This window comes from Trichosurus vulpecula, chromosome 6 (assembly GCF_011100635.1).
Source record: "Trichosurus vulpecula isolate mTriVul1 chromosome 6, mTriVul1.pri, whole genome shotgun sequence".
NCBI lineage: Eukaryota > Metazoa > Chordata > Mammalia > Diprotodontia > Phalangeridae > Trichosurus > Trichosurus vulpecula.
Window position 1 is genome coordinate 5943140 of NC_050578.1, and position 24691 is coordinate 5967830.

At 46.4% G+C, this 24691-nt stretch overlaps 1 protein-coding gene across 2 annotated transcripts in view; it reads right to left on the reverse strand.

Moving 5' to 3' along the window:
* The window catches only part of SEC24D (SEC24 homolog D, COPII coat complex component), a 116559-nt gene that overhangs the window by 35104 nt on the left and 56764 nt on the right, over positions 1-24691 (reverse strand). For both annotated transcript variants that reach the window (XM_036762721.1, XM_036762722.1), the window contains exons 9-11: positions 13230-13368; positions 9846-9961; positions 1071-1195 (exon numbers count right to left, since the gene is read on the reverse strand). In XM_036762721.1, the coding sequence (XP_036618616.1) occupies positions 1071-1195; positions 9846-9961; positions 13230-13368 (380 nt within the window). The remainder of the gene's footprint in view (positions 1-1070; positions 1196-9845; positions 9962-13229; positions 13369-24691) is intronic.

Below are 24691 nucleotides of genomic sequence, written 5' to 3' on the forward strand. Positions count from 1 at the left end.
ACTTGTGAGGAGCACACTATGAATGGGATCACGTTCTTTATGTAATCTGGCTTAACTAGAGTCTCCAATGTGCTGATGGCTAACCATCTACAGGAGGCAGGAGCAGTAAAGGCTGGTGGTGGGGGCAGGGATGGGCATACACTGTGCACACCAGAAATATGTCCAATGGCTTGGGTGGCCACCAGAAAAAGAGCACTGGGGTCTCTGTGATCTCCTTGGAACTTTTCCTAACGCCTTTGGTTGGCTTTCTCTCCAAGCCACTCGCCATCTAACGCCATCGCTTTCATCACTTTCTGTGTGTTTCCTCTCCCTCTACCAGCCTGAGAATGAGCACCGCCCCCCCATGAGGGTGAGAGCTAGGGCTTAGCTGAGTTCTGGGTCTTCCTCAGCACCCAGCACAATGCCCTACAGACCATAGTGGCCCAATAATGAATGGCCTCATGAATAAAAGCAAGGGGTGATTGAATGGAAGCCACTGCCAGCTCCGCTGTCCTTAGTGCTGAAATGGTAGAGCTCTGGGGAGAGACGGAGACAGGGCCTGTTGGGTGGGTCTGATTTTAAGATCATGAGGTTGTAGATTGGGAACTGGATGCAGCTTTAAGCACCACCTATTCTGACTGGCTATTTCAGTTCCAAACTTAGGCCCAGAGGCCTAATTTGTTCAAGGCCATGCAGGTAGTAAGCAGCAGAAACCCAGGTCCTTTGCCTCCAAATCCAGCCTATTTTCCTACCCCATTGACTCCCCATGCTTTCTAAAATATTAGTCTGAATTTTTTTCTACTAGAAAAAAGAAGTTTGCTTTCTATATAGATATAGATATATATACATATATATAGATAGATATATATATAGATATATGATATAATGGAAGGCGCTCTGGACTTGAAGGTAGGAAAACCTGGGTTTGAATAGAGCCTTGACTGGGGGCAAGTCACTTTATTCTACCGAAATCATTGAAGGGTTATAACCGGTATTGGTGGATGGAGTTCTCACTCTGGGAATTTAATTTCTAGTCAACCATTGTCTACTGCAACATCGCTAATGGTATAAAATGTACTGCGGCCCCTTACTTTGGAAGATTTTCCAGGATGGTCTTCAGTTCTTCACAGATGAGTGTGACCAGGCCATTCTTCACATTACTATAGGAAACATCGATCATGAAGATGTAGGCAGGTGGGTTGGGAGGCTTGTTGTTCTGCAGGACAGAAGCACACGGAGTGTATCAATACGGGCGCAGATCTATCCGTGGAACAATCACAGCATCCAAAAGACTCTAGGTGGTCATCAGGGGTGTCATCTAATAATTCAGACCTAACAACTACAGCACACAACTGACCCCATGATGTGGCTACTTCTGCCAAAAAAAAAAATGACCAAGATGTTGACATTACAGGTTCCTGATCCTGGGGCGAGCCCAAGGCTGACTCACTGGGGAGTCCTTGCAGTTCAAACCACCAATCCCAGTTTTAAAAAATGATTTGTCATAAACTTTAGGCTGCAAATCAGAATAACTAATTAAATTTACTTAATAACCATGAACATTTAAGTTAATTCATTTTACTGTATGAAATATATGCATTAAAGATGATTTCTCCATCACCCCTCTGAATAGGATAACACATATAAAATGCTTTGCACATCTTAAAGCATTACAGAAATACTGGCTCTTATTACTTATATACCAGGATTTTTTGGTTGTTCCCACTCTTCCATTTTTTCTCTCTGGTTCTGCTTTTAAAAAAGTGTGTGAATTGGATTGAAGTGAGGCAGAGTTGTACAGAGTCATCAGCCTCACTCTAGTCTTCCAGGGTCATCGAAATCCAGCAGCAGGACAAGAGTCAGGGTGACTGGCGATGGCCTGGGATGCAGCGGGTGACCATGGCATCTTTGATCATTCCACACCCTCAGACATATGCCCAACAATAGAATTACTGAGTCAAAGGGCATGACTACTGGGAGAACTTTTCCTGAATCCTGCCATATTGCTCTGCAGTGAATCAAGGTGCCTGTTTAGCTACAACCCTGGCAACCTGGGTTTCACTGCTTTGAACTATTTTTTTTTTGCCAATTTGATGGATATGAGATGGTAACTCATAGTTCTAATATGCATGTCTTTGATCTAGAGTCAGATGACCTGGATTCAAATCCTTCCTCAGATGCTAACTACTCATGTAAGAAGTCATTTAACCAACTTGGACTCAGTTTCTTCAGCTGTAGAAATAAGGGGTTTGGACTAGATGGCCTCCAGATGGATGAGCCTAGGACAATTGAGGAGCCGAGTCTTTCTTCCCACCTCCCAGTGGTTTCATGGTCATGGCATCCCAAGATGATTCTCTCTGACAAATGGTGGAGAGACTGGCTCAGAATCCTGGAGAATTCTTCCGTACCAGGGCCCGGGCAGAAGCTGCCCTCCCTCTCACCAGCCAGGAGCCACCAGGAGATTCCTTCTCCTCTGAGTGCTCAAGCCCGGACTTAGCACAGGTGGTTGGCTGGAAGCAGGCAGAGCTATTCTAGCATGCCTGTCCCAGGATAGCTAGTTGGCTTACTTTGTTCATTGTTATATTTTATTTATTTATTATATTAAACAGTTTGTTACTGTTTGTTGTTATATTTCCAGGCTTACCTCTTCTTAACTTCCACTTGTACGTTCAACTTTCCATCCAAACTTTCATACTTTCTACTTCCCGTATCCCACATCTCATCTCCCACCTCCAAGCCTTTACTTGGAATGCATCTCACCTCTCTCTCTTGGAATCCAAGCTCCCTTTAAGGCTTAGCTCTGGTGAGACCTCCTGCTTCAAGCCTTTCCTGCCCCTTCCATCTCTCTGTGTCCTTTCCCCCCACCAGACTGTGCTCCTACCATTATTTTAAATGTACTTTGGAGATATTTTGTTATTTACTTATCTACATATATATTGTACGTAAACTCGTTGAGGGCAAGGACTTGTGTGGGACCCATCACAGGCTACAGATAGTTGCTGCATTGAGTTAAATGGCACGATAAACATCTGAATCATGTTGCATTTTGTCCGTCTTCACTCCAACTTACTTTGCATGCCTTTCTATGGTAGATAGAATGTTAGCCTTGGAGTCAGAAGGACTTGAATTCAAATTCCACCGGACATTTGCTAGCTGTGTGACCCTGGGCAAGTCACTTTAACCTTTATAAGCCTCATCTGTGAAATGGGGTTAATGATAACCTCTACTTCTCAGGGTTATTATGCATATCAAATAACATGGTATTTGTAAGGCACTTTGCACATGACCAAGCGCTATATCAGCTGTTATCATTGGTATTACTACTACTCTTGAGAATATGATATCCTTACACTTGAAAATTAAATTTCTTCCTTTTCTTCCCCCAGCCTGTAGCATGTCAGTAAGGGCTTTGGCTAAATCCGGACATGTTTCTGGTAAAAATTAAATGCTGCTGTGCCTTCCATCCGTTTTAGCAGAGACCCCATAACACGGGCCAGCTGCCGCCCCTCAGAACTCTGGCTGTGAGTCCTTACTGCTGTTTGAGAGGACACGGAGGAAAAGAGGCTTCACTTCTGCTCCTACAAAAATATTTAGGAGAGACAAAAAATCTCAGAGCAGCTTTATGGACTCCGGCCAGAGAAGGAAGCACCAAATTCACTCAACATTATGAGAGTGGACAAACCTGGATCTCACAAAGCAAATTCTGCATTTTATTATAATTATGAATGATAAAAATCTTTCAATCATTTTTAAAAATTGATTGCACATCTAAGGGACATTGTAAAGGGGATCCCTCTGCTGGTACAGGCTGATCTAAATGACCTCTGAGATTCTGTGGTAAGTTTAGCTATAACTCTAGTCTTGGGTTCTGGCTCTGGCATTTATTAGCTGTGTGATCATGGGCAGACTGTCATCTTTGCAAGCCTTGGTATCCTCATAAGTAAAATGGGGAGAATGATACTGGCAATGCCTGCCTCCTAGGGAGGTTGGGAGGACAGCATTGTGGAAGCACAGTCTTTCTTGTTATTCTATTAGCAATCACAGCTCCCAGTAAGAAACAGGATCAGTTAAAAAGGCGACCCCAAACAATCTCTTATTAGTATAAACATTGTGAATCTGGCTTTCATTTAAAAAGGCGACCCCAAAACAATCTCTTATTAATATAAACATTATGAATCTAGCTTTCCCTCTCAAGCAGGATCACATCAATGGTGGGCTGAAGAAACAGATGAACTGAGACCAGTGGGAGCTGTCAATTATTATCCCCCTGACTTCCATAGAATCTGTTTCATAATGTAGGCCTGTGTTAATTTGGATGACCACTGAGTGGTGAGGTTCACCTCTTCTCACAGTCCCAGACCCATATCACCAAATGTCTAGTAGACATTCCCACCCACCGCCTTTCCAATCAGCTCAAACTCAGTATATTCCAGAATGAACACAGCCTTGGCCCTCAAAAACACGATCAACAAATGCTTATTAACCGTCTTCCATGTGCTAGACGTTGCGCTAGGCCCCAGCAGTACAAGGACGAAAGTGAGCCAGCACCTGCCCTCAAGAAGCTGACATTCTATGGGTGATGGTATACACACATGAGTACACACAGAAGGAATACAACATAGTGACATATGGTTTAAGGAGGGAGGGCAGAAGAAATACAAAATACAGACATATGGTTTAAGGAGGGAGGGCAGGCAGTTGGGCAGCTGGGAAAGGCTTCATGTTAAAGATGGGGATGACGATGCATCCTGAAGGAAGCCCTGGAGCTTAGGAGACTGAGGGAGAGCAAGGAGACTGGCCAATGGGAAGGCCCAGAGATAAAAGATGGTGTGTATGTGTGAGCAACGGAGGGAAGGTCACTTTGGCTGGACCGTGGCCTGTAGTATGGCAGCCTGGAAAGGTAGGTTACACATGTGTAAAGGTAGGTTGGAGCGTGTGAAGGGCTTTAAAAGACAAACAGAGGAGTATATACTGTATCTTAGAGGGAATAGGGAGCCATTGCAAGTGACTGAGTAGGGGAGTGACGCAGTCAGTCCTGCAGGCTAGGAAAATCCCTTTGGTGGCTGGGTGGAGAGGATGGGATCAGAGTGGGAAGAGACCTGAGGCAAGGACATCAAGGAGAAGGCAAGAGGTGATGTGGGTCTGAATTAATATGGTGGCTCTGTGCGTGGAGACAAGAGTCTGGACGCAAGATTCCGTGGAGGTAGACTCAACATGATTTAGCAGGGACTTGGATCTAAGGTGAGATTGAGGAGGTAGAAATAATAGTGATGTGAAAGACCTGGGCAGAGGGGAAGACAGCGTCGCTTTGGACAGAGAGAAGGACATTTGGAAGAAGGGGAGGCTTGGGGGAGGGGGAAGGTATTGTCTTATTTCACTTATTTATTCATTCGCTTACTTGTCTTTTGTTTAACTAGTCATCTCTCTGTCTCTTTCTCTCTGTCTCTCTTGGAGGCAAACAGGGTTAAGTGACTTGCCCAGGGTCACCAAGCTAGTAAGTGTCTGAGGCCAGATTTGATCTCAAGTCCTCCTGACTCCAGGGCCACTGCACTATCCACTGCCTCCTAGCTGCCCCAAGATTTTAGTATACTGCATTTTAGATATCTCCAGGACATCCGTATACATTTGGAGGGATTTTATGAGAAAGGGAAATTAGATTTGTTTTTCTTAATCCCAGAGGATAGACACAGAGCATTGGGAAGAAGTTTCAGGGAGACAGGTTTAGACCCCAAAGATCAGTGCTCTCCCAGCATTGGAATGGGCTGCTGCTGGGGCACCAGGTCTCTGCCAGTAGAAGTTTTCAGGTAAATACTGCAGGATCATGTCTCTGGTAAACTCCTTGTCCACACAGACTGGACGAGGCAGCCTCTGAGGCCCCTGCCAGATCTGATAGTCTCCGACTCTGTGACCCACACCCAGATATCTGGAGTTATTTCTGACATGGTTTTCTTGACTGCAGGCCCTCCCCGCTCTAGATTATCCTGCTTACTCCCTGCTCCTATATAAATCTTCTTTAAATCCATCCTCATATGGATCGCATCATGTAACTTCCTCAGCCAAAAATCTCCTTTCCTAAGAGCAAATATCCCAATTCTTCTGCCTGGATTCCAAAGTCTTCCATCATCTAGCTTTGCCCTAAATGTTCAGTTTTATTTCCCACCGTTCCTTGACACGGTCTCTTCTATTCAAATCCCAGGCCCTTGTTTCTCTTCTCTCTATACTATCTACCTTGGTGATCTCATCCATTCTTATCATCTCTGTGCAGATACCTCACTCATCTATAGATCTAGCCCTGACCTGTCTCTAAGTTCTAGTCTCTCATCCCCACCTGCCTTGTGCACATCTCATACTGGATACACAAATAGGCATCTCATACTCACAATTTCCCAAACTGAACTCTGTCCTTCTTCCCAAACCTTCCCCTCTTCCCAACTGGCCTGTTACTGTCTAGTTAGGACATCACCAGCTCCCCAAGCACCCAGGCTCACAGCAAGGTTCATCCTCAGCTTCTCGCCTGCACTCACCCATTTATTATCCAGTATACACACACACACACACACACATACGTGTATATGTATATATGTATGTATATATATATATGTCCAATTCATTGCCAAATCATTTTCAGCCCCCTTCCCACTTATCCACTATGCCAGGACAGATCCTCGTGACTTCTAACTGGTCTGCCTGGCTTGGGTGTCTCCTCATGCCAATCTGTGCTTTGTTTAGCCAAAGGGTCTCTGGGAAGTAACCTAGGAGAGCCAAAGTGACTTTCCTAATGTGCAGGTTTGATCCTGTTACCCACTTCTAGTCAAAAACCTTCTCTACTGGCTCCCTATCACCCCTGGGATTAAAAAGACCTCTGTTTGGTCTTAAAAATCCTTCACCACCTGACCCCTTCCTACCTTTCCAGTCTTCCTACACTTAACTCCCCTCCATATAATCTAGCGACATTGACTTATTTGCTATTCTTCACATATGACCCTCCACCTCCAGACTCTGAGCCTCAGTCCTGGCTGTCTGCCCTCCCTCCTCACCTCAACTTCTGGTTTCTCTGGTTTCATAATTCACCTCAAACCCTATCTTTCCTGGTCCCCCAGGGGTATAGCTTGTATGCACATAGATATTTGCATACTGCTTGTCTCATTAGAACATGAATTCCTTGAAGTCAGGGACCATATTTTTGTTTTTCTGTGTCTCCCGCAAGGTTAAGTGACTTGTCCAAAGTCACACAGCCAGCATGTATCATAGGCGGGACTTGAACCCAGATCTTCCTGGTTCCAAAGCTGGCTTCTTCTCCACTCTACCCAGCTTGCCTCTTGCTATTTACATAAATAACACAACTAATGTTAATATATTGTGCTAAGCCTTTAAACTATTCTGTGTCTAAACCTAATAAAAGTTTGTGGTTTTCTGGACCCACAGAAGTGAATTCACCATTATTGTTTTCTTTTTTTCCTTTCCTTTTTTTTTTTTAAGGAGAGGGAAGGCAGGGCAATTGGGGTTAAGTGACTTGCCCAAGGTCACACAGTTGCTAAGTGTGTCAAGTGTCTGAGACCAAATTTGAACTCAGGTCCTCCTGATTCCAGGGCTGCTGCCGTACTCACTGTGCCACCTAGCTGCTCCCATTATTACTTTCTAAGCAAACCCACCCCACGTTCTGAGCCCATGATTTGAAGCACAGCTTTCTCTCATGCAAAATGATGACTACCCCATCAACTAAATTATTGTTTCCAAGATAAAAAAAGAGAATTAAGCATAGCATTTGTCAAAAGGCAAAGTGAATTTCACTAAAACAAAGCTGGGAATTTTCTTTTCATGAAGAAAGCCAACTTGCCATTGGTAAAACTTATATTTTAGGAAATTTCACCTGTTTGTGGAAACACATCTGGGTTGATGATTATTTCAACTTCTGCTCCTCCCTCCCCTCCTCCTTTGCTCAACCCATGCTGGGTTAAGTAACAGAGCTGAGGTTCAGGGTCAAGGAGAACCCCAAAGGCATCTGGTAAGTTGGAATTAGCCACCTAGGCCAAACTGGCCATTTGGGCCCAAGCCATGAGACGAGGAAAGCCGCCTGGCCTTTCTCCTCTGAACTCACACAAAGCTAAAAAAACCCCTCTCTAGTCCCTTTCCATGCTCACATTCTCCAGGAATCCTGGGTACTGGGAATACAGAGGCACTGAGGCAAACTTAACATTAAACTGGAACAATGAAAAATTATCAACATGTTTCTGAATTTATCTCTGTAAGACACTCTCTTTCTAACTTCTGTCCATATAGCGAATCTCATTGAAATCCGCTAAAAAGGACACTGGGGCCTTCTACTGGCTTCTATGTGATTTGGGAAACTGATTCACCCGAAGAAAGTCAGGTATATCTCAACACCCTTCAGTGGTAAAATGGATGGAGCCAGAATCAGTAAACTCCTTTAAAGTTCTGTGGAACTAGAAAACCCCAAGAGGCTAGGTGAGGAGTGGGGGTGGGGAAGACGCCAGACCCAAAGGAAATGCCAGGCAGGTAAGTGCAAACAAAGCCCTCATTCGGCACAGTCAATTTATCTTTGGAAACACATCTCAGCTAAGGCAGAGTTTATGAATTTGTTAATTGTTTCTCACTAATAACCTCTTCCTTCCCACCTCTTCCCCTTTGCCAGCATTTTCGGCATGCCTGGGGCAAGCTACCATACGTGCATCCTCCGCTCAGCTTTCTACTTCACATCTTCAAGTGACACAAGAAGGAACTGAAACCGATTCAGGGGTGGGGGGCAGCGCCAAGGGTGGGGAATCGGTGACTAGAGGACCATAAAGCTGTATGTTATTGCCAAAAGGGCACCATCAGGTACCTTTGCTTTCTATTTTAATAAATGTTTATTGCTAGCTGAGGGGGGGAGGATAGACCATGGGATCAAAGAGCTTGACAGAAGGGTCCAATCCCCTCCTTTTATAGAGGAAGTTAAATGACTGGATCAAGGTCACACATTTACTAAGTGTCAGACTTAGGATTCGAATTAGGTTCTTGGAACCCGAGTTCCAACCCTCTTTCCACTCCATAATGAGTAGGGCTCACTCATTTTGACGTGGCCGAAAAGGGGGTATGTGCAGTCAACATGGAGTTAAAACAAGAATAAAGAATGCATAGTTCTTTTTTTAAAAGATCATTGTACATTTCTGCACCCTGGGACAAAGCTCCAGCCGTTATGCATATTGATAGATACCTGTCCATCCTTTCCTGGGAATGTTCCTAATTGGTTTGCAGCAACCAGCAGCCTGAAAACTGTGTAGCATTGCTGGTCTCTGTGTCCTCCTACAGACAAAGCACCGGAACCTCGAATACAGGAGGAGGCCCTTCAATGATGCTCATTGAGTTAGATCGAAAGCCCAGCTCTATGATAGAGAGGCTGGAGAAAACAGTTTTAATCAATCACTGGAAGGAAGGCCCTTCTGTTAGGATGGGGTGAAAGCCCTCCCTTGAGAGAGGAGGTGAACAAGGTCAAGGCTGTATTGTGGGCTGGATGGGAGCTGCGCCTCTACTCTCAGTCTCCTGCTTTTGAGGCCAAGCCTTGCCCCACCTCACCCCACAAACCGATGTCGCTTCTTCAGTTCTTGTTGGGTCACAATCTAGGCATCATCATCTCAGGACAAGGAGCTGGAGCTGGGATTTCCCATCCGGGAACTCCCTCCACCAATCCACTTCTCTGCAAGTCTTAGGTGTTCCCTAGAGAACCGAGAGGCTGGCCTGTCAGAGGCAGGATCTGAACCAGGGTTTTACTGCTTCTGAGACCAGCCCTCCAACTGCTCCTTGGTGAGGCTCTGCTGTCTCTGACGATCACAAGCTAACACTTAATCTGTGATGCTGGGGACACTTACTCTGCAATAATCCAACGTAGCAATGTATTCATAAGATCCCAGAGAGAGCTCTGGCCTCTCATAGTGGTCGAGCCTCCGACCAACGTGGTCCAGATGTTGGAAATAGAAGGGTGGAACTAAGGGAAGAAAAAAGAAAAGTCACTTGTGTGTTCTCATAAACACAGAGAAGCAAGTCCTCAATGACCATCAAGAGAGGCCATCAAGATGGCGGCCAGCACCCCTGAAGGCTGCCCGAGCGCACCTGTGAGATCTCAAGCTCCGAGTGCATTGTGGGAAGGGGCTTTGACCGTGTGCATCTGACTTTATCTCATTCCACCCTTGAAGATCCCAGCTAGATTCATTGCAATTTACCCCAAGGAAATTTACCGAGTGGTATCCTTGGCATTGGGCCAGCCGGACTGAACCCTAGTGTTATTTATTGAATGTTTCTATAAGTGAAAGCACCTTTCTAAGCTGTGGATATGGCCAGCTTGATTACCCAAAGGGCGTCCTCACAAGCCAGCAGGGCCTGACTATCTGTAGCCTCCCTCTGATGCCTTTGACTCAGGGTACATGTTTGCATTTTACGGGGGAGAAGATTACTGTATTAGGGAAAAGATTCCCTCTCCATGAGCCTGGCTGGGGAAATCCAAATCTAATGTGATTCAAATGTTGTCATGGAGGAGGAGGATTAGTTCTGGCAAATCCTTGGATGGCGTCCAAGAGCACAGATCCGCCGCACTGTGAGTCAGGGGCTGAACCCTTGCACCAATACGGTGTGATATTTCTTGATAGGGAAGGGAACTCTGGCCACATGAAGGTGGACATGGCTGGCCACTGTGCCCCTTGTTTACCTTTGTCCAGCTGCTGCAGCTGGAGCGTTATCAGGAAGAGAACTTTCATTTGGAGAAGGTCAAGGGGGCAGCTTTTCTTTTAAGACCAGGACCCTCCAATCTGAACTGAACTACAGAAGAAAACTCTTTTATCTCAGGATATATTTTAAAAACACTTGACTTAAAAGGCTTTTCTGTTCTTGGTGATTTGATTATTAAAAGCTTGACTAGTTGGCATGGCCCCCAGTGAGCTGTGACTAGCATGGTGAGTGGGGGCTTTGCTATAGGGGGCTGCCATGGCTTTCTTTGTATCCCCAGCCTGGCACACAGTAGGTGCTTAATAAATGCTTGTTGGCTTGACTTGTCAACTGTTCCCACCTATCCATTATGTCCTTCTCTTGGACCTCTGTTGCCCTTTTATGGCAGCAAGGATCAGACTGTCCCCTCTGCCCATATCTCAGTGTGCCTACGTTGCTTCTGCCCTCTCTACCCATTCCCCACAACTTTTTTTTGCCCTGGGTGAAAATTCTTTTGCCTTTTTGCTGTAGGATTTATAGAGAAGTGATCCAGGTCAGCTAGGTCAGAATTTAGAGAAAGAAGTCCAAGGAGCAGGGGATCAAAAACTCAGAACTGGAAGGAACCCTAGAGGCCCACTAGTCTGACCACTTCATTTTAGGTGACGAATCAGAGGCCAAAAGACTGTAAGTGACTTATCCAAGGTCACACTCGTAGTAAGTGCACAAGGTAGGATTTGAACCCAAGTCCTCTCTTGAAACCCAGCACACTTCCACAGTTGTGAGCCTGTGTGACCCCATTCAACAGAAATCAGAGAGTGAGGAAGAGGGCAAGGTTTAGGGGAAAGATAATGAGTTCTGTTTTCGACATGATGAGTTTGAGTTGAGATGCCTGTGGGCTACCCTGTTGGGAGTTTCTGGTAAGCGGTCAGTGTTGTGAGACTGGCGTTCATGAGAGAGTCTAGGGTTAGGGTGTCCAGATGTAGAAGTCATCTACATGGAGGTTTTGGCTGAACCCACAGCAGTCGATAAGATCACAATCACAGGATGTTGAGACAGAAGTGGAGGGCTCAGAGAGAACTTTGGGGCACATTCACACGTAGGGTGTAGGATTCAGGTTTAATCTAGCAAAGGAGCCTGGGGAGTGCTGGGGGGATATGAGGAGAATGGGGAGAGAGCAGTGTCACAGAAACCCAGGGAAGAGAGAAAATGTGGAAGGAGTCAACAGGGAACAGTGTGAAATGTTGCAGAGAGAGCCAGAAGGATGCAGGCTGAGAAAGAGCACAGCACACTGCCGCTATGAGATCCTTGCTCACCATGTAACCATCTAAGGTTACTCTGGAGAGAGAAATTTCATTTAAGTGATAAAGTTGGAAACCAGATTGCAAGAAAATTTAAGCGGGAGGTCAGAAAGCGGAGGCAGCAGGCATATATTGTCCTTTCTTGGTGTCTGGGTGTGAAAGGCAGTAGAGATAGGGCATATCAGAGTGATGGCTGCTGGGGTTACATGAAGATTGTTTTTTTTAAGTGTGGGAAAGATCTTACCATGTAACAGGTTAGGTATGAGTGGATACGGAGAGACTGAAAATTCAGAGAGAGAGAGGACTGAGGGGAGAAGGGGCCAGAGGAGACAGAGGGGGATGGGATCAGAGGAACAAAGGATGAGCAGGAAGAAGGGCCACCTCGTCCTCTAAGAGGGGAGCAAAAAAGGAGTTTGGTGAGATGGGGCTATGGGGGATGGAAGAGTAGAACTGGAGGCCAGAACCACCAGGGGCCAGGAGGTCACCGGATCTGGGCAAGGTCATATCACCAGGAAGAGTGAACCTAAAAGGAGATTTGTGATGGACACAACAGTGTGGGTCTGGAATTAGAGAAAAAGGGCATCTAGGTGCTGCAGTGGATAGAGCACTGGCCCTGGAGTCAGGAGGACTTGAGTTCAAATATGCCTCAGACACTTACTAGCTGTGTGACCCTGGGCAAGTCACTTCACCCTGTTTGCCTCAGTTTCCTCTTCTGTAAAATAAGCTGAAGAAGGAAATGGCAAACCACTCCAGTATTTTTGCCAAGAAAACCCCAGATGGGGTCACAGAGAATTGGACGTGACTAAACAATAACAAAGGAGACTCCCAGGCTGCCTCATTCTGTAGAAGACTTCTGCCTGTGGCCAGGGGGAAAGGGCTGCATCTGTAGACAATGGCTTGTCTTCTCCCTCTTCTGATATGGGAGGTCTCAAAGAGAGAGAGGTCACCTGGGGGCTTGCTGGGGCAGAAGACCCAGGCTGTCCCCAAGCCCGGAGCAGTGACCACAGGCATGTGCGCAGCCTCTGACACTGCAGGGGATTCTGTGTTGTCCTTTGGTGGGTCTCCTGCTGGTGCACTGACCTTATATTTTGGATTAAGGGCCATGTTTTGGAGAAACCCAAATTTTCTTCCTGCTATGCCCGAAACACTGCTAAAAAAACTGAAAAGGTGATGCTTGTTGGGGGCTTTCCAAAGTCAGAAGTGGAATGTTTCAGAATGGATCCACTTTCTAAATGACAGTGCGAGGTCTCCACTTACCATCATTTACACAGTTACAAAATCCACACTGGTACTTCCTTCCTCCTTCAATGAACTGCATAAAAGGGCACATGTAGGCCTTGCACCTGTTGCATCTGACCGGTCCGGACTCACCGTGATTTACCAGATAGAGAGGCACCTGGGTAGGACAAGACAGAATTTTTTTTCACGTTAGTTTATTTTTCAATTAATAAACATTTATTTTTCTCTTTCTCCTGCCCCTCCCCAAATTTAGAAGAAAAAGAAAACCCTTACAACAAATCCGCATAGTCAAGCAAAACAAATTCCTGCATTAAGTTAGCACAGAATTAAGTGACAGGTATTTCCAGTATTGTGGGTTGGGCCTACATACAGGCTTATCCCAGAAGCCTGGACTCTCAGAGTAACCAGGGTCCTCATAGCCAGCCAGTCCAAACCACACCTAAGTAAGAATCCCTTCTTGAAAAGTGGTTGTCCAGCCTTTGTATGAGTCTGTGAATGAGAGGTAACCCACTGCCTTCTAAGGCTGCCTTCAATCTGCCTATATGTAATTGAGAGGCAGCTGGTGGTACAGTGGAGAGAGTGCTAGGCCTGGATCCAGAAGACCCAAGTTCAAATCCAGCCCTAGTTACTTACTAGCTATAGGCCCCCAGACAAGCTACTCCACCTCTGGCTGTCTCAGTTTCCTCATGTGTTTTTCCTCATTTCCATCATCATCTCAGGACAAGGAGCTAGAGCTGGGATTTCCTTACTCACAGGGTTATTGTGAGGATCAAGTGAAATATTTGCAAGTGCCAAGCACCGTGCCTGGCACATAGTAGGTGGTCAAGCAATCACCTGTTCCTTTGCCCTAGTCAGATCTCATTCAGGCCACTGGGCACCACAATTCAGGAAAGGCCTGGCTCCAGTAGAGAAGGTCGAGAGGAGGGGAGGGAGCTGGAGGCCATGTCCTGTCAGCTGAAGAAAAAGGCCGTGTTTGGCTGGTAACGGATTCCCCAAAAAAACCAGGGCTGGTAGTACTCCTTGGAAGGCAGATCACTGGTCACAACGGATGGCGGGACTTGGTCTGAATCTTTTTCTCCTGACCATTCTGGAGCACACACTGTGTCCTGACCTAAATCACCAGGTCGTGCTTTAGCGTGCATCCTCTGATCCACGGATGTCGCCATGGCATTCCATTACCTCCTCAGGGAAGGAGCCCCCTCCCCCACCCAGTGTCTGATGCCTTCTGGGGATGGTGACCCTTTCAGAACACAAAGTAAACACTGCGAATAAACAGTGTGTCCCTAGGTGGGAAAGCGTGCTCACATGCCTCTTTCCACCCCTCTTAAGAACTTCAAGGACAGAGAGCTTAGCAAGGTCTCTAGACAAGGGAGGTGACACTCCCCAAGCTCAGGAATGTGCAGAGCTTTTCAGCTGTTTAGATTTCTGTTTTCAGTCACCAGGAGCTCGGCTTCCCAAGGGTCCTGCCTTGTCTCATCTTTCGGACCATCCTCACAGCAGCCGCCATCTGCAGAAGGCAGGAGTTTGTGCCATCTATAAACAGCCAGCTCTCACTTTCCTTCTGAAGGCAGCTTGGTCATTTTTTAACCACACGTTCCCCAGCCCCCGATTCTTCCCTGGGGAGATTCAGTCTCTGTGCTCTTAGCAGGGACTTGGGCTCACATTCTCTAGTTGGTTTTCTGAATGTTTTCCAGGTCCCCCGATACTTCTTTTTTGTCCTCTGCCCTTTTGGCCTCGGTCACACCAGAGGTTTGGGGCAGAAAGTGACAGAGTGGGGCCCCTGAGCCCAACATCTCCAACCAGCTGTTCCTGGTGGGGACCCTGGGATGAAATAGTTCCAGAGCTCACTCAGAGCATACAGAGTGAGGGCTGCAAGGGGCCTCAGAAGCCTAGGTCAGAGCATCATCTTGCAGAAAGGGAAACTGAGGCCCAGGTAAGTGGAGAGGCCTGACACAGGTTAGATTTGTGTGGCCTGAAGAAACCTGGCCCATGAGAGGAGCCATCTCTGCCTATGGCCCTTTACAAGCCCATTCCTCCTGCATGGAGGGCTCTCCTGGCCTACCTCCCCTCTTCCCACTGGGGGGACAAGCAGGGTTTGGATACTTGACAGCTTAACTGGAATTTTGAGATGATCAGGGAAGGATTTACAGAGGTCACATCTCAGAAGGAAGCTCTTCCATTCCAGAGGTTGCTGAAGGAAATCTGTCCCACCCATTGCTTCTCACTCTGCCCTGGGGGACAGAAGGGGAAGCAAGCAGAGGCTGGATCCTCCTCCACATGACAGAAGGCCTCCCTCTTTCAAGGCAGGTTGAAATCACCAGAGGTCTTTGGCTGCCATGCCAGTGCCACGTACTTGACTCACACCGAGTGTGGTTCACTAAAACCTTCAGATCATTTTCAGGCAATGGATCAACCAAATAGCATTTATTAAGCGCTTACTGTGTGACAAGCTCTGTGCTAAGTTCTAAGTAGGCCCTGCCCTCATGGAGCTTATGTTCCAATGGGATAGACGAGCCCTTAGTTGAAATTCCACATCAGACACTAGCTGCGTGACTGTGAGCAAGTCACTTACCTGTCCCCCGTAAGACGCAAATAATAGCACCCCACGCACAGGGTTATTGTGAGGACGGAATAAGGTAAGAGCTCTCGGTAAATCTTGAAGCATTATATGGATGCTTACTATTCTCATTAATTATTTGTGGTATCCCTTGCACTTAGCACAGGGCCTGAAACCTATATAATAAACTTAATAAACCCTTGCTGATGGATCGATTGAACATGGTGCAGTATGTGGAGAGCCAGCCTCTGATACTGGATCACCCTGGACAAGTCACCTATCTCTTAAGTTCCGTGTCAATGGGGCAGAGGGTCTCCTGCAGAATCTGTGCTTGGCCTTGGGCTGTTGAACCAGGTTATTAGTGACCTAAATAGAGCAGATGAATGCAGACTTATCTCAGGTAACTGACTGACTATTAGGTCCAGACCCCCCCCCCCCACTCCAAAGGCCAAAGTCAAAAGCCAGTGCCCAGAGGAAGCTTTCTCCGATGTCCCGGTCAGTAATGACCTTCCTTTCGGTCCCCACAGGGCACTCTGTTTGTCCCATGTGCCCCGACTCCCCATAAAGCTCTTTTTATAAAATGGGGAGGGGGGCAGTATTACATGATCAGGGTTTGTGTTGTATTTCCCTACAAGACTACGGTGAGGCAGGAGATGCATGTGCGTCTTCCTCCGGTGCCTACATGGCCACCAGGCTCTACATGCAGCAGGTACTTAAATGTTTCTGGAAAGACTGGTGAACCCCGAGAAAGAGTTGCATTAACCGAGGAGAAGCATTCAGACCAGAGTCTCTGCCCTCAGACATGCCGAGCCGAGCCAGGAAGACGGCACTTACAGCAAAGGTCCTCCAGGGGGCACTGTGCCCCCAGGGATTGCAGCCCAGCTTGCTGCTGAGTGCCACTGTAGACAATGGCATGATTCTGCTCCATTCTACCCCCATTTTACCAAGCTTTTATCCATCTGCCTGCATGACAATCCCCATCCCCTTTAAAAAAATTACATGCATTTGATTGGAAGAAAAATAAGAGGACAAAAACGTTCAAATCTAAAGCCTACTTTTGGTCTGCAGGGTATCGGGGCTGGGGGTGGGGGCGTGATTTCATGGATACTGGGAACTCCCAAGTGAGGAAGCTCCTCCCGGGAGAGGCTGGCACTGCCTTTGTACCGCCTCCTAATGAGGTGCCATCTCGGCCCTTGAAGTGGAGAGGTTCGTCCCAGGATCACACAGCTAGTGTCTGTCTGAGGCCAGATTGGAACTCAATGCACCTTCATCATGATCAAAAAGGCTGCTATGACTGTAGAGTGTGTTTAGGGAGGTGTAGAGTCCAGAACACGGAAGGGACAGGCCCCGCAGGGAGTGGTAGGCTCAGTCCTGGTGCCTCATTCTTAGGATGGACATTGGCAAGCTGGAAAATGGTCAAAATGGGGGACAAAATAAAGATGGGAGGGGCCTCAGGATGGTGACACTTGAGAATCTATTGGCCATGTGTACAGCCTGGAGAAGGGACCCTGATCTGTCTTCAAGTACCTCAAGGACTGCAGGGGGAGAGAGGGAATAGATGACTTTCTTGGCCAGAGAGCAGAACCAGGACAATTGGGTGGAAGTCACAAGGGAAATTTTAATGTTCTATAAGGAAGAATTTCCGAGAATTCGAGCTATCCGGAGCTAGAAGGAACTGCCTGGAAAGATGGTGCTTTCTTCCGTACCGCATGTCCCTTTACCAAAGCCCAGATGACTGTTTGTTGGGCATCTTGCTCAAGCTGACCTGTGAGGTCCTTCCAGTTCTGAGATCCTGGTTCCCCCTAGGCCTCGGTTCCCTCATCAGTCCCTTCCACCTTGGAACGAACCAATTTGGACAAGGTGAAAATATGAACTTGGGAGCTAGTTGGCAGAAACTTTAAAAGTCTGGCTTTCAGAGTCTCAATATTCTTGGAAAGGAGAGAGAAGAAAGATTTGCTTTTATGCTGATTCTAAAATAATGTCAGAAGAAATATGTACTTTGCTACATAAAAGGTCCACCGAATGCCGCTGGAAAGCACCATGTGGTCTTGAACAATTTTCAAAGACTACGAGTCAAAGAATTCCAAAATAGAAAGGTGAATTCAGCCCTGAGGGCTGCTCTAAAAGCCTTGTGACCTATAGCTAGGTGGCTTTTCTTTTGTGGGAGCTGAGCTATGATCACTGTACTCACACAAAGTATAACCAAAGATTATCTCAGGGGCCGTGTTGGGATGAGATGCTCTCCCCTTATCTAATATTCCTTGACAGGTATCCATGAGCATCACCAGGGCTTAGAAGAGGAACCCAAAGGAGAGTAGTCAGAAGACAGAAGCGGGCCCAAGAATGGCCCAAAGTGGCCTGTGCAAATGACACGGGGAAGTGTAGGCTCTCAGAGGTTCTGGCCCCCTCTGGCCAGATAGGAGAGCCCTGGGCTTTTGTCCTCGGCCCACAGCTATATCACATGTTGATCAATGATTCAGATGAAGGGATAGCAGGTATGCTTATAAAAATGGCAGACGGTATGAACTTGAGCGGGATGATATATTTTAAATGACAGAATAAAAGATTCAGAAAAGGCCTTCTGACTCTTACCTTTGACAATTTGTCCATTTGACTGGGAACCTGCCACCTAGAAGCCTCATCGCCTTGTGTTCAGAACTACAGATTCCAAGAGTCAACAAATGTTCCAGGCGGAAGTATGAAGGAAGAGCTTACCAGGCACAGGGCACAGCCTGGGCAAAGGTGTGGAAGTCAGAGATAAAATGTCACAAAATCATAGATTTAGCATCAGAGCCCAGCTAGTCTGTCACTTTCATTTCAGGAATACAGAAAAAGGCTCAGAGCGATTAAGTAGCTTGCTCCAAGTTACACAGGTAGGAGATGCCAGAGGTGAGATTTGAACCCGGGCCCTCCGCCTTTAGAGCCTGCGCTCTTTCCATTACACCACGAACAGCAAGAGGGACAATTTGGTAGGAATTTAGTGTAAGATGGAGAGTAATGGCTAGTCAGGGCAGCGCAGTGTAGAGAACCCTGGGCCGGGAGCCGAGAAGACCCGAGTTCGAATTTGACCTCGGACACTCACCAGCTGCGTGACCCTGGGCAAGTCATTTAACTCCTGTTTGCTTTAGTTCCTCATCTATAAAACGGCACCCTGGAGAAGGAAATGGCAAGCCGCTCCAGCATCTTTGTCAAGAAAACCCATGGACGATGTCCAAGGGGTCACGTACAGCTGGACACAACTGAAGAACAACACGATTCTGGAGGAATAGGTGGGAGCCGGTCTCTGAAGGACTTTAAATTCCAAACAGGAGAGATTTCATCTTATCCTTCAGGACACAGATCCCTGAGGAGGGGGTGTCACAAGCAGACCCATTCTTTGGGGAGATGGGAGGGGTGCATCTTCAGAAGTGAACTCCAGCGATGGAGTCAGAGGTCTCAGACTGGGAGGGATCAGAGTCATTATTAATCCCCTCCCCCATCCCACCTCACATTCTACAGGCGAGGAAACTGAGATCCAGAAAGCAAATGCTCTGGCCAAGGTCAGTGACCAAACCGGACCTAGAACCTGTGCCCCCCAACTTCTTCCGGTTCCCCAAATTTAAGGGAAGAATATTAGCCGCATTTGAATCATTCCCAGAAAAAATTCCTTTCGTAGTCTCATGACTTCTAGTGTCTATGATGAGGTCTGTAAGTAACGAGTAAACATTGAGATCTAGGAGGGAGCCCTAAGAGGTTAAAAATTCCAAACTGACAGGCAGTGTTGGGGTCGACAGCATCGTGTGATGCCGAGGCTATTTTTTATAAAGCAGTAAATTTCACCCTATTTGGGGCTAGGACATAGCACATAAACACTGGTTTTGAAAGATTACAGAAACGTACGTAGTGAATGCGTCTCAGGGTATAGATTATCCTTGATTTATAAACATTTGAATTGTAAATGTTTAAATATGTTATGTGCATGGTTTTTTTCTCCTTCCATCTTCTAGGATACTACTCGAAGATAGGAAGCACACCGAAATGAACTGACCGTGTCAGCTAGTGGCCTGTGAAGAGGACTGTCTGTTCCAATCTCTCTTCCCCCCACGCACGTGCCATTTGCCTTACTTTTCTGCTGCCTTTGCGGTCTACAATGCACTTAATTCTATCTTAGGCAGTCTCTTTCTCACATGAACACATAAAATCTGTGACTCATTCTATCTCCTCATCTCCTTTCTTTCAATTAAAAAACCCCGTTTTATGGATGCCTTTTGTTTTTACATTGTAGTCCTTTCCCATGCCTCTTCAGTGAGAAACATACTTTTTGTCCACCTCCTTTCTAATTTCTCCTCAGTTATTTCAGAAAAAGAGTCTCCTTTTCTCTCTCTGACTTGTTCACTCCCCCCTTCTCTTTTTAATTCTTTTTGTTCTGCTCATAAGGAAGCCATTTGGTTATAGCGGGATGCATAACCTCTGAGCACAATGGCGGTACCTACAGACCCATGACACACCTACTACATGACACAGCGGAAAGGAATAGCCACGGGCAGTGACGATGCTGGTCACCTCTAGGAAGACAGAGCCATCTGCTCCTTGTGGGCAGGGGTCACGTCATTGTTTGTGTTCGTATACTTAGTGCCTTGCTCAGGGTAGGGCTCCCTTTAGACCCTAAATAAATGCTTGTAGGAGTGAACTCTAATGGAGTTTAAGTCAAAAAAGGCATCAAAGCAGTAAGAGGGAAGGGATAAGCATTTATAAAGTGCCTACTATGTGCCAGGCACTGCGCTTATTATGTCATTTGATGCTCACAACAACTCTGGGAAGTAGGCGTAATTGTGATCCAAAATTTACAGTTATGGAAACTGAGGCAGAGGTTAAGCAACCTGCCCAGGCTCACACAACTAGTTAGTATCTGAGGCTGGATTTGAACTCGGGTCTTCCTGACGCCACACTTAGTGCTATTCATCATGCCACCTAGCTGGCTCTGAGACTAGCAAAGAAAGAACCAACATCGTACAGTAACGTTAAAGGTCCATCTATTTAATTTCCCATAAGCTCTTACAGTACAGTAATAATACCCATTTCTATAGAACTTTTGTGCTTACAAATCACTTGCCTTACCACAACCCTGTGAATTTGGTAGTTGTATTATCCCCATCTGACAAATGAGGAAACAGGCTCAGAGGAGTTAAATGACTTAGCCAAGGTCTTAAAGCCAGTACACACTGGAGCCAGACTTCGAGCCCAGGTCTCCAAGTACATGGTTCTTTCTACTACAAAACAAATCAGTGAGACAGTGGAGCCCACTACACCTCGGTTTCGAACATGCCAACTCTTTTTCGGATCTCCTGGTGCACCTGACTCTAAGAGATTGTCAGCGGTGAGGACAGATGGATATTCTATGCAGAAACATGAACCAGCCACGTGCAGAGACAATCCAGGTCCTGGGCTGGACAACCACGCCTGAAAACGTGAAGGATTTAAACAATTAAGCGCCAGGAAGGGGGATCTGATCGTAGGACAGTTGAGAGGAGTGTCACCTGGGTTCTCTGGAGATGTCCCCCCCCACACACCACCTGCAACGGGGGCTCTCGTGTACTGTCCTCTGTCTTATTAATTCAGTAAAGATGGGATGTCCAAACCAACAGCATCAAAAGAGTGTTTGGAGAGGAATAAAATAAGAGATGTGGCTTTACAGAGCTAGAATCTGGGCAAGTCTCTTAACCACAGCCTCGGTTTCCTCACCTGTAAAATGGACAATATTGGCACTTTCCTCCCAGGGTTTTTGTGAAGATAAAATGAGATTATATTTGGAAAGTGCTTGGAAAATGACACCTGGTGCAGGCATCAAAAGCTACACCTCACCTTGGAATATTTTCCTGAATGTTTTGAAAATATGCTTTAATTGGAGTTTTCTTGGCAGAGATACTGGAGTGGTTTGCCATTTCCTTCTCCAGCTCATTTTACAGATGAGGAAACTGAGGCAAAGAGGGTGAAGTGACTTGCCCAGGGTCTGAGGCTGGATGTGAACTCAGGAAAAGGAGTCTTCCTGACTCCACCAGGCACCGTACCTACTGCGTTCTCTAGCTGCCCCTACAGATTCACACTATATAGCTCCAAACGGGTCCTACCTACAGCACAGAAATCCTTTTACTCCTCCTAAATGAGGAGTGAATCCCACCCTGTGCAGAAACTGTCCCAAAGCTTCTCCCACAGCCCCCTCTCAACAGAGGATTTTTGTCTCCTACTTTACCATGGGCCTGGGTCACTTCACATCAAAACCCCTTGACTTCGTCCCTGGTCCTCTCCTTCTTTCTACCAGTCCCTGGTTATGAGGAGGCCCTTCTCCTTTCCATGCAGAGCCCCTTCACCTGTGCATTGAATGACGTCTCATCGCATCTTCTCTCTAAGACCCAACCATTATCCCTGACTGCTCTCTCTAATCTTCCGTCCCTCCCTGGCTACTCATCCCTTTCCTTCTTGTTGTTTTTGTTTGCGTGTTTCCCCATTTGGAGTTTTCTTGGCAAAGATGCTGGAGTAGTTGGCTGCTTCCTCCTCCAACTCATTTTACAGATGTGGAAACTGAGGCAAACAGTGTTAAGTGACTTGCCCAGGATCACACAGCTAGTATCTGAGGCCAGATTTGAACTTAGAAAGCTGAGTCTTCCTTACTCCTGGCCCATTACTCTACCTGCTGCAGTACCTAGAGCCCCGTTTCCTCCCTACTGCCTTCAAAATGCTCATCTCTCCATCCAGAAAAAAACTCTGCCAGACCCACCATCCCCTTGAGGTCTCATCTCACGTTTTGTTCTCTCTCATAGCCAAACTTGAAGGATCTATAACTCCTCAATCCTCTGCAATCTGGTTCGCAACCTCCATCGTCCAACTGAATCTGCTCTCTCCAAAGGCACCTACGGTCTTCTCATGGCCAAATTTTATGGTCTTTTCTGGATCTGTCTGAATTCCTCTGCGCTGCTGCCCGTGCCAAAGTGGAGCATGAAGGAAGTGACCATTTTAATTAGTCCCTGCACTCCTTCAAAACTTATTGTAAATCAATTAATTGACATTGAATTTTACGTTCCATGAGCGCTTCATCATGTGCCAGTTTCCAGCCTGAATCCTTGGACTTGTCTAAGCTAAGCCTGGTCCAGAAAAAAAGCCACTTCCCAAGACTGTCTACTGCCAAGCTGCCAGAAGCTGTAATCTGCATTGATGTGAGGAGCATCCAGCCCTGACCCCAAACTGCTGCTCTTTGGGAAGTATGAAGGCGCTGATATGTTCTCTCTTCATTAATGCCAGACAAAGAAAACACGAAGCACTGTCACTCCTTCTGAGGAAGGCTCGCTGGGAGAGGATTTTATAACTCGTGTCAAGAATGAATTACTTTTGTACTGTGCAAACACAGTGTGGATTACAAGGGGTGGCTTGTAACCCTATGCATTTCCCCAGGTTTCTCTGAAGAAAGTGAGATGTTTTCTCTTTCTTATCTTCATAAATGATTTCTTCTTTAAGCCTGAAGATCTATAAAGCACTTTATTCATCTTCATCACTCTCGTTCAGAGGGAATCACCGATCTGCGCAACTCAATTCAATCAAACAAGCATTTATTAAGTCCTCATTATATGATCAGGGTGCTGCGGTAGGGGGTGGGAGCACGAAGAGAAAAATGCAAGCACCCCCGGCCCTCCAGGAGAGCTAAGAGTCTCTGTGATGGATCCCACCTGCCAAGTCGACCTCTGTACGTGAGAAAGAAGAGCCATGTCGGCAGAGCGTTCTATGAGAAAGCGGGCCAAAGTCTTCTTCAAAACAAACACAGCTGTTCCCTTTGGGTGCTTCCATGAGAGGTTTCTGGGAGCTGAATTGCTGATGGCACCCTAGTTTGGACAGCACTCTGAATGGGAGGGCCTCAGGACTGAGTTCTAAAAGGGAATTCCAAAACCCAGTGTGGGCCACAGAGCTCCCTGATGGATCAGCTGTCAGGCACAGCAGGCCAGATCCGTGACTCTTGCATCAACAACTGTTAATGAGTCTTAAATAATAATTGACCGGTTGGATTTATTTTAGATTTTTGCTGATGCGGACTTCCAGGCGATGGGCATATTTCTAAAGGTCAGCAATATATTTTCATTCTTAGAGCAGCTGTTAGAAAAGTCTGGAACTGCTGAAGTGACGGAGCACATCCTACAACGCCTGGGACCAGAGACACCTCCCCACATTGTATCATGAACTTGGAGGGCTTTTTTCTTCTTCAGTTCATGTTGGTTCCCATGAGGATCGCATTTCAGTAACTAATTAGAGGCGTTTTTTAAGAGGGACCTATGTCACTGAAGTCACAGTGTAACTCAATCACTATCTCAGACAGATGCAGAAAGTGACCCAGGCCCTAGACTTGGACCCAGCACTGAAGAGGGAGAGCAGAGTGTCTCACACCTGGGAAATCATGTGGTATTTTTAATGACCCCAAGCTTTGAGCTGAAACAACACTCTTCTTCAGTATTTTTTTTTCCTAACACTAACATTCACTCAATGATATTGTGACTACCAGTCATTGGAGATCTTAAGTCCATGCATTTATGGTGGATAGTGTCCCAGAGAAACTGAACGAAAATATTCATTGAGACCAAAATAACTTTTGGTGATATTAATGAGGAAGTTTTCTTTGCAACCCATAGTTAGTAAACTTGGCTTTCTCAGAAAATAGCTGGGCATCGTTTGACTCTAAAGATGGGACAGAGGAGGGGTAAGACAAGTAACAGGATAGGAATTAAATACTCCTTGATTATTCAGGATTAAGAATTGATTGACATCTCTGTCTGCGTATTTCACTGTCTGGCACATTTTATCCACAAAAGCACTGTTCAAAATGAATTCTTTGACAAAAAGTGCTTTCTTTGATGCTTTGGTGGATCAGGGGCCCCCGTGGTGTGGCATTCTTTCCACAGGGATG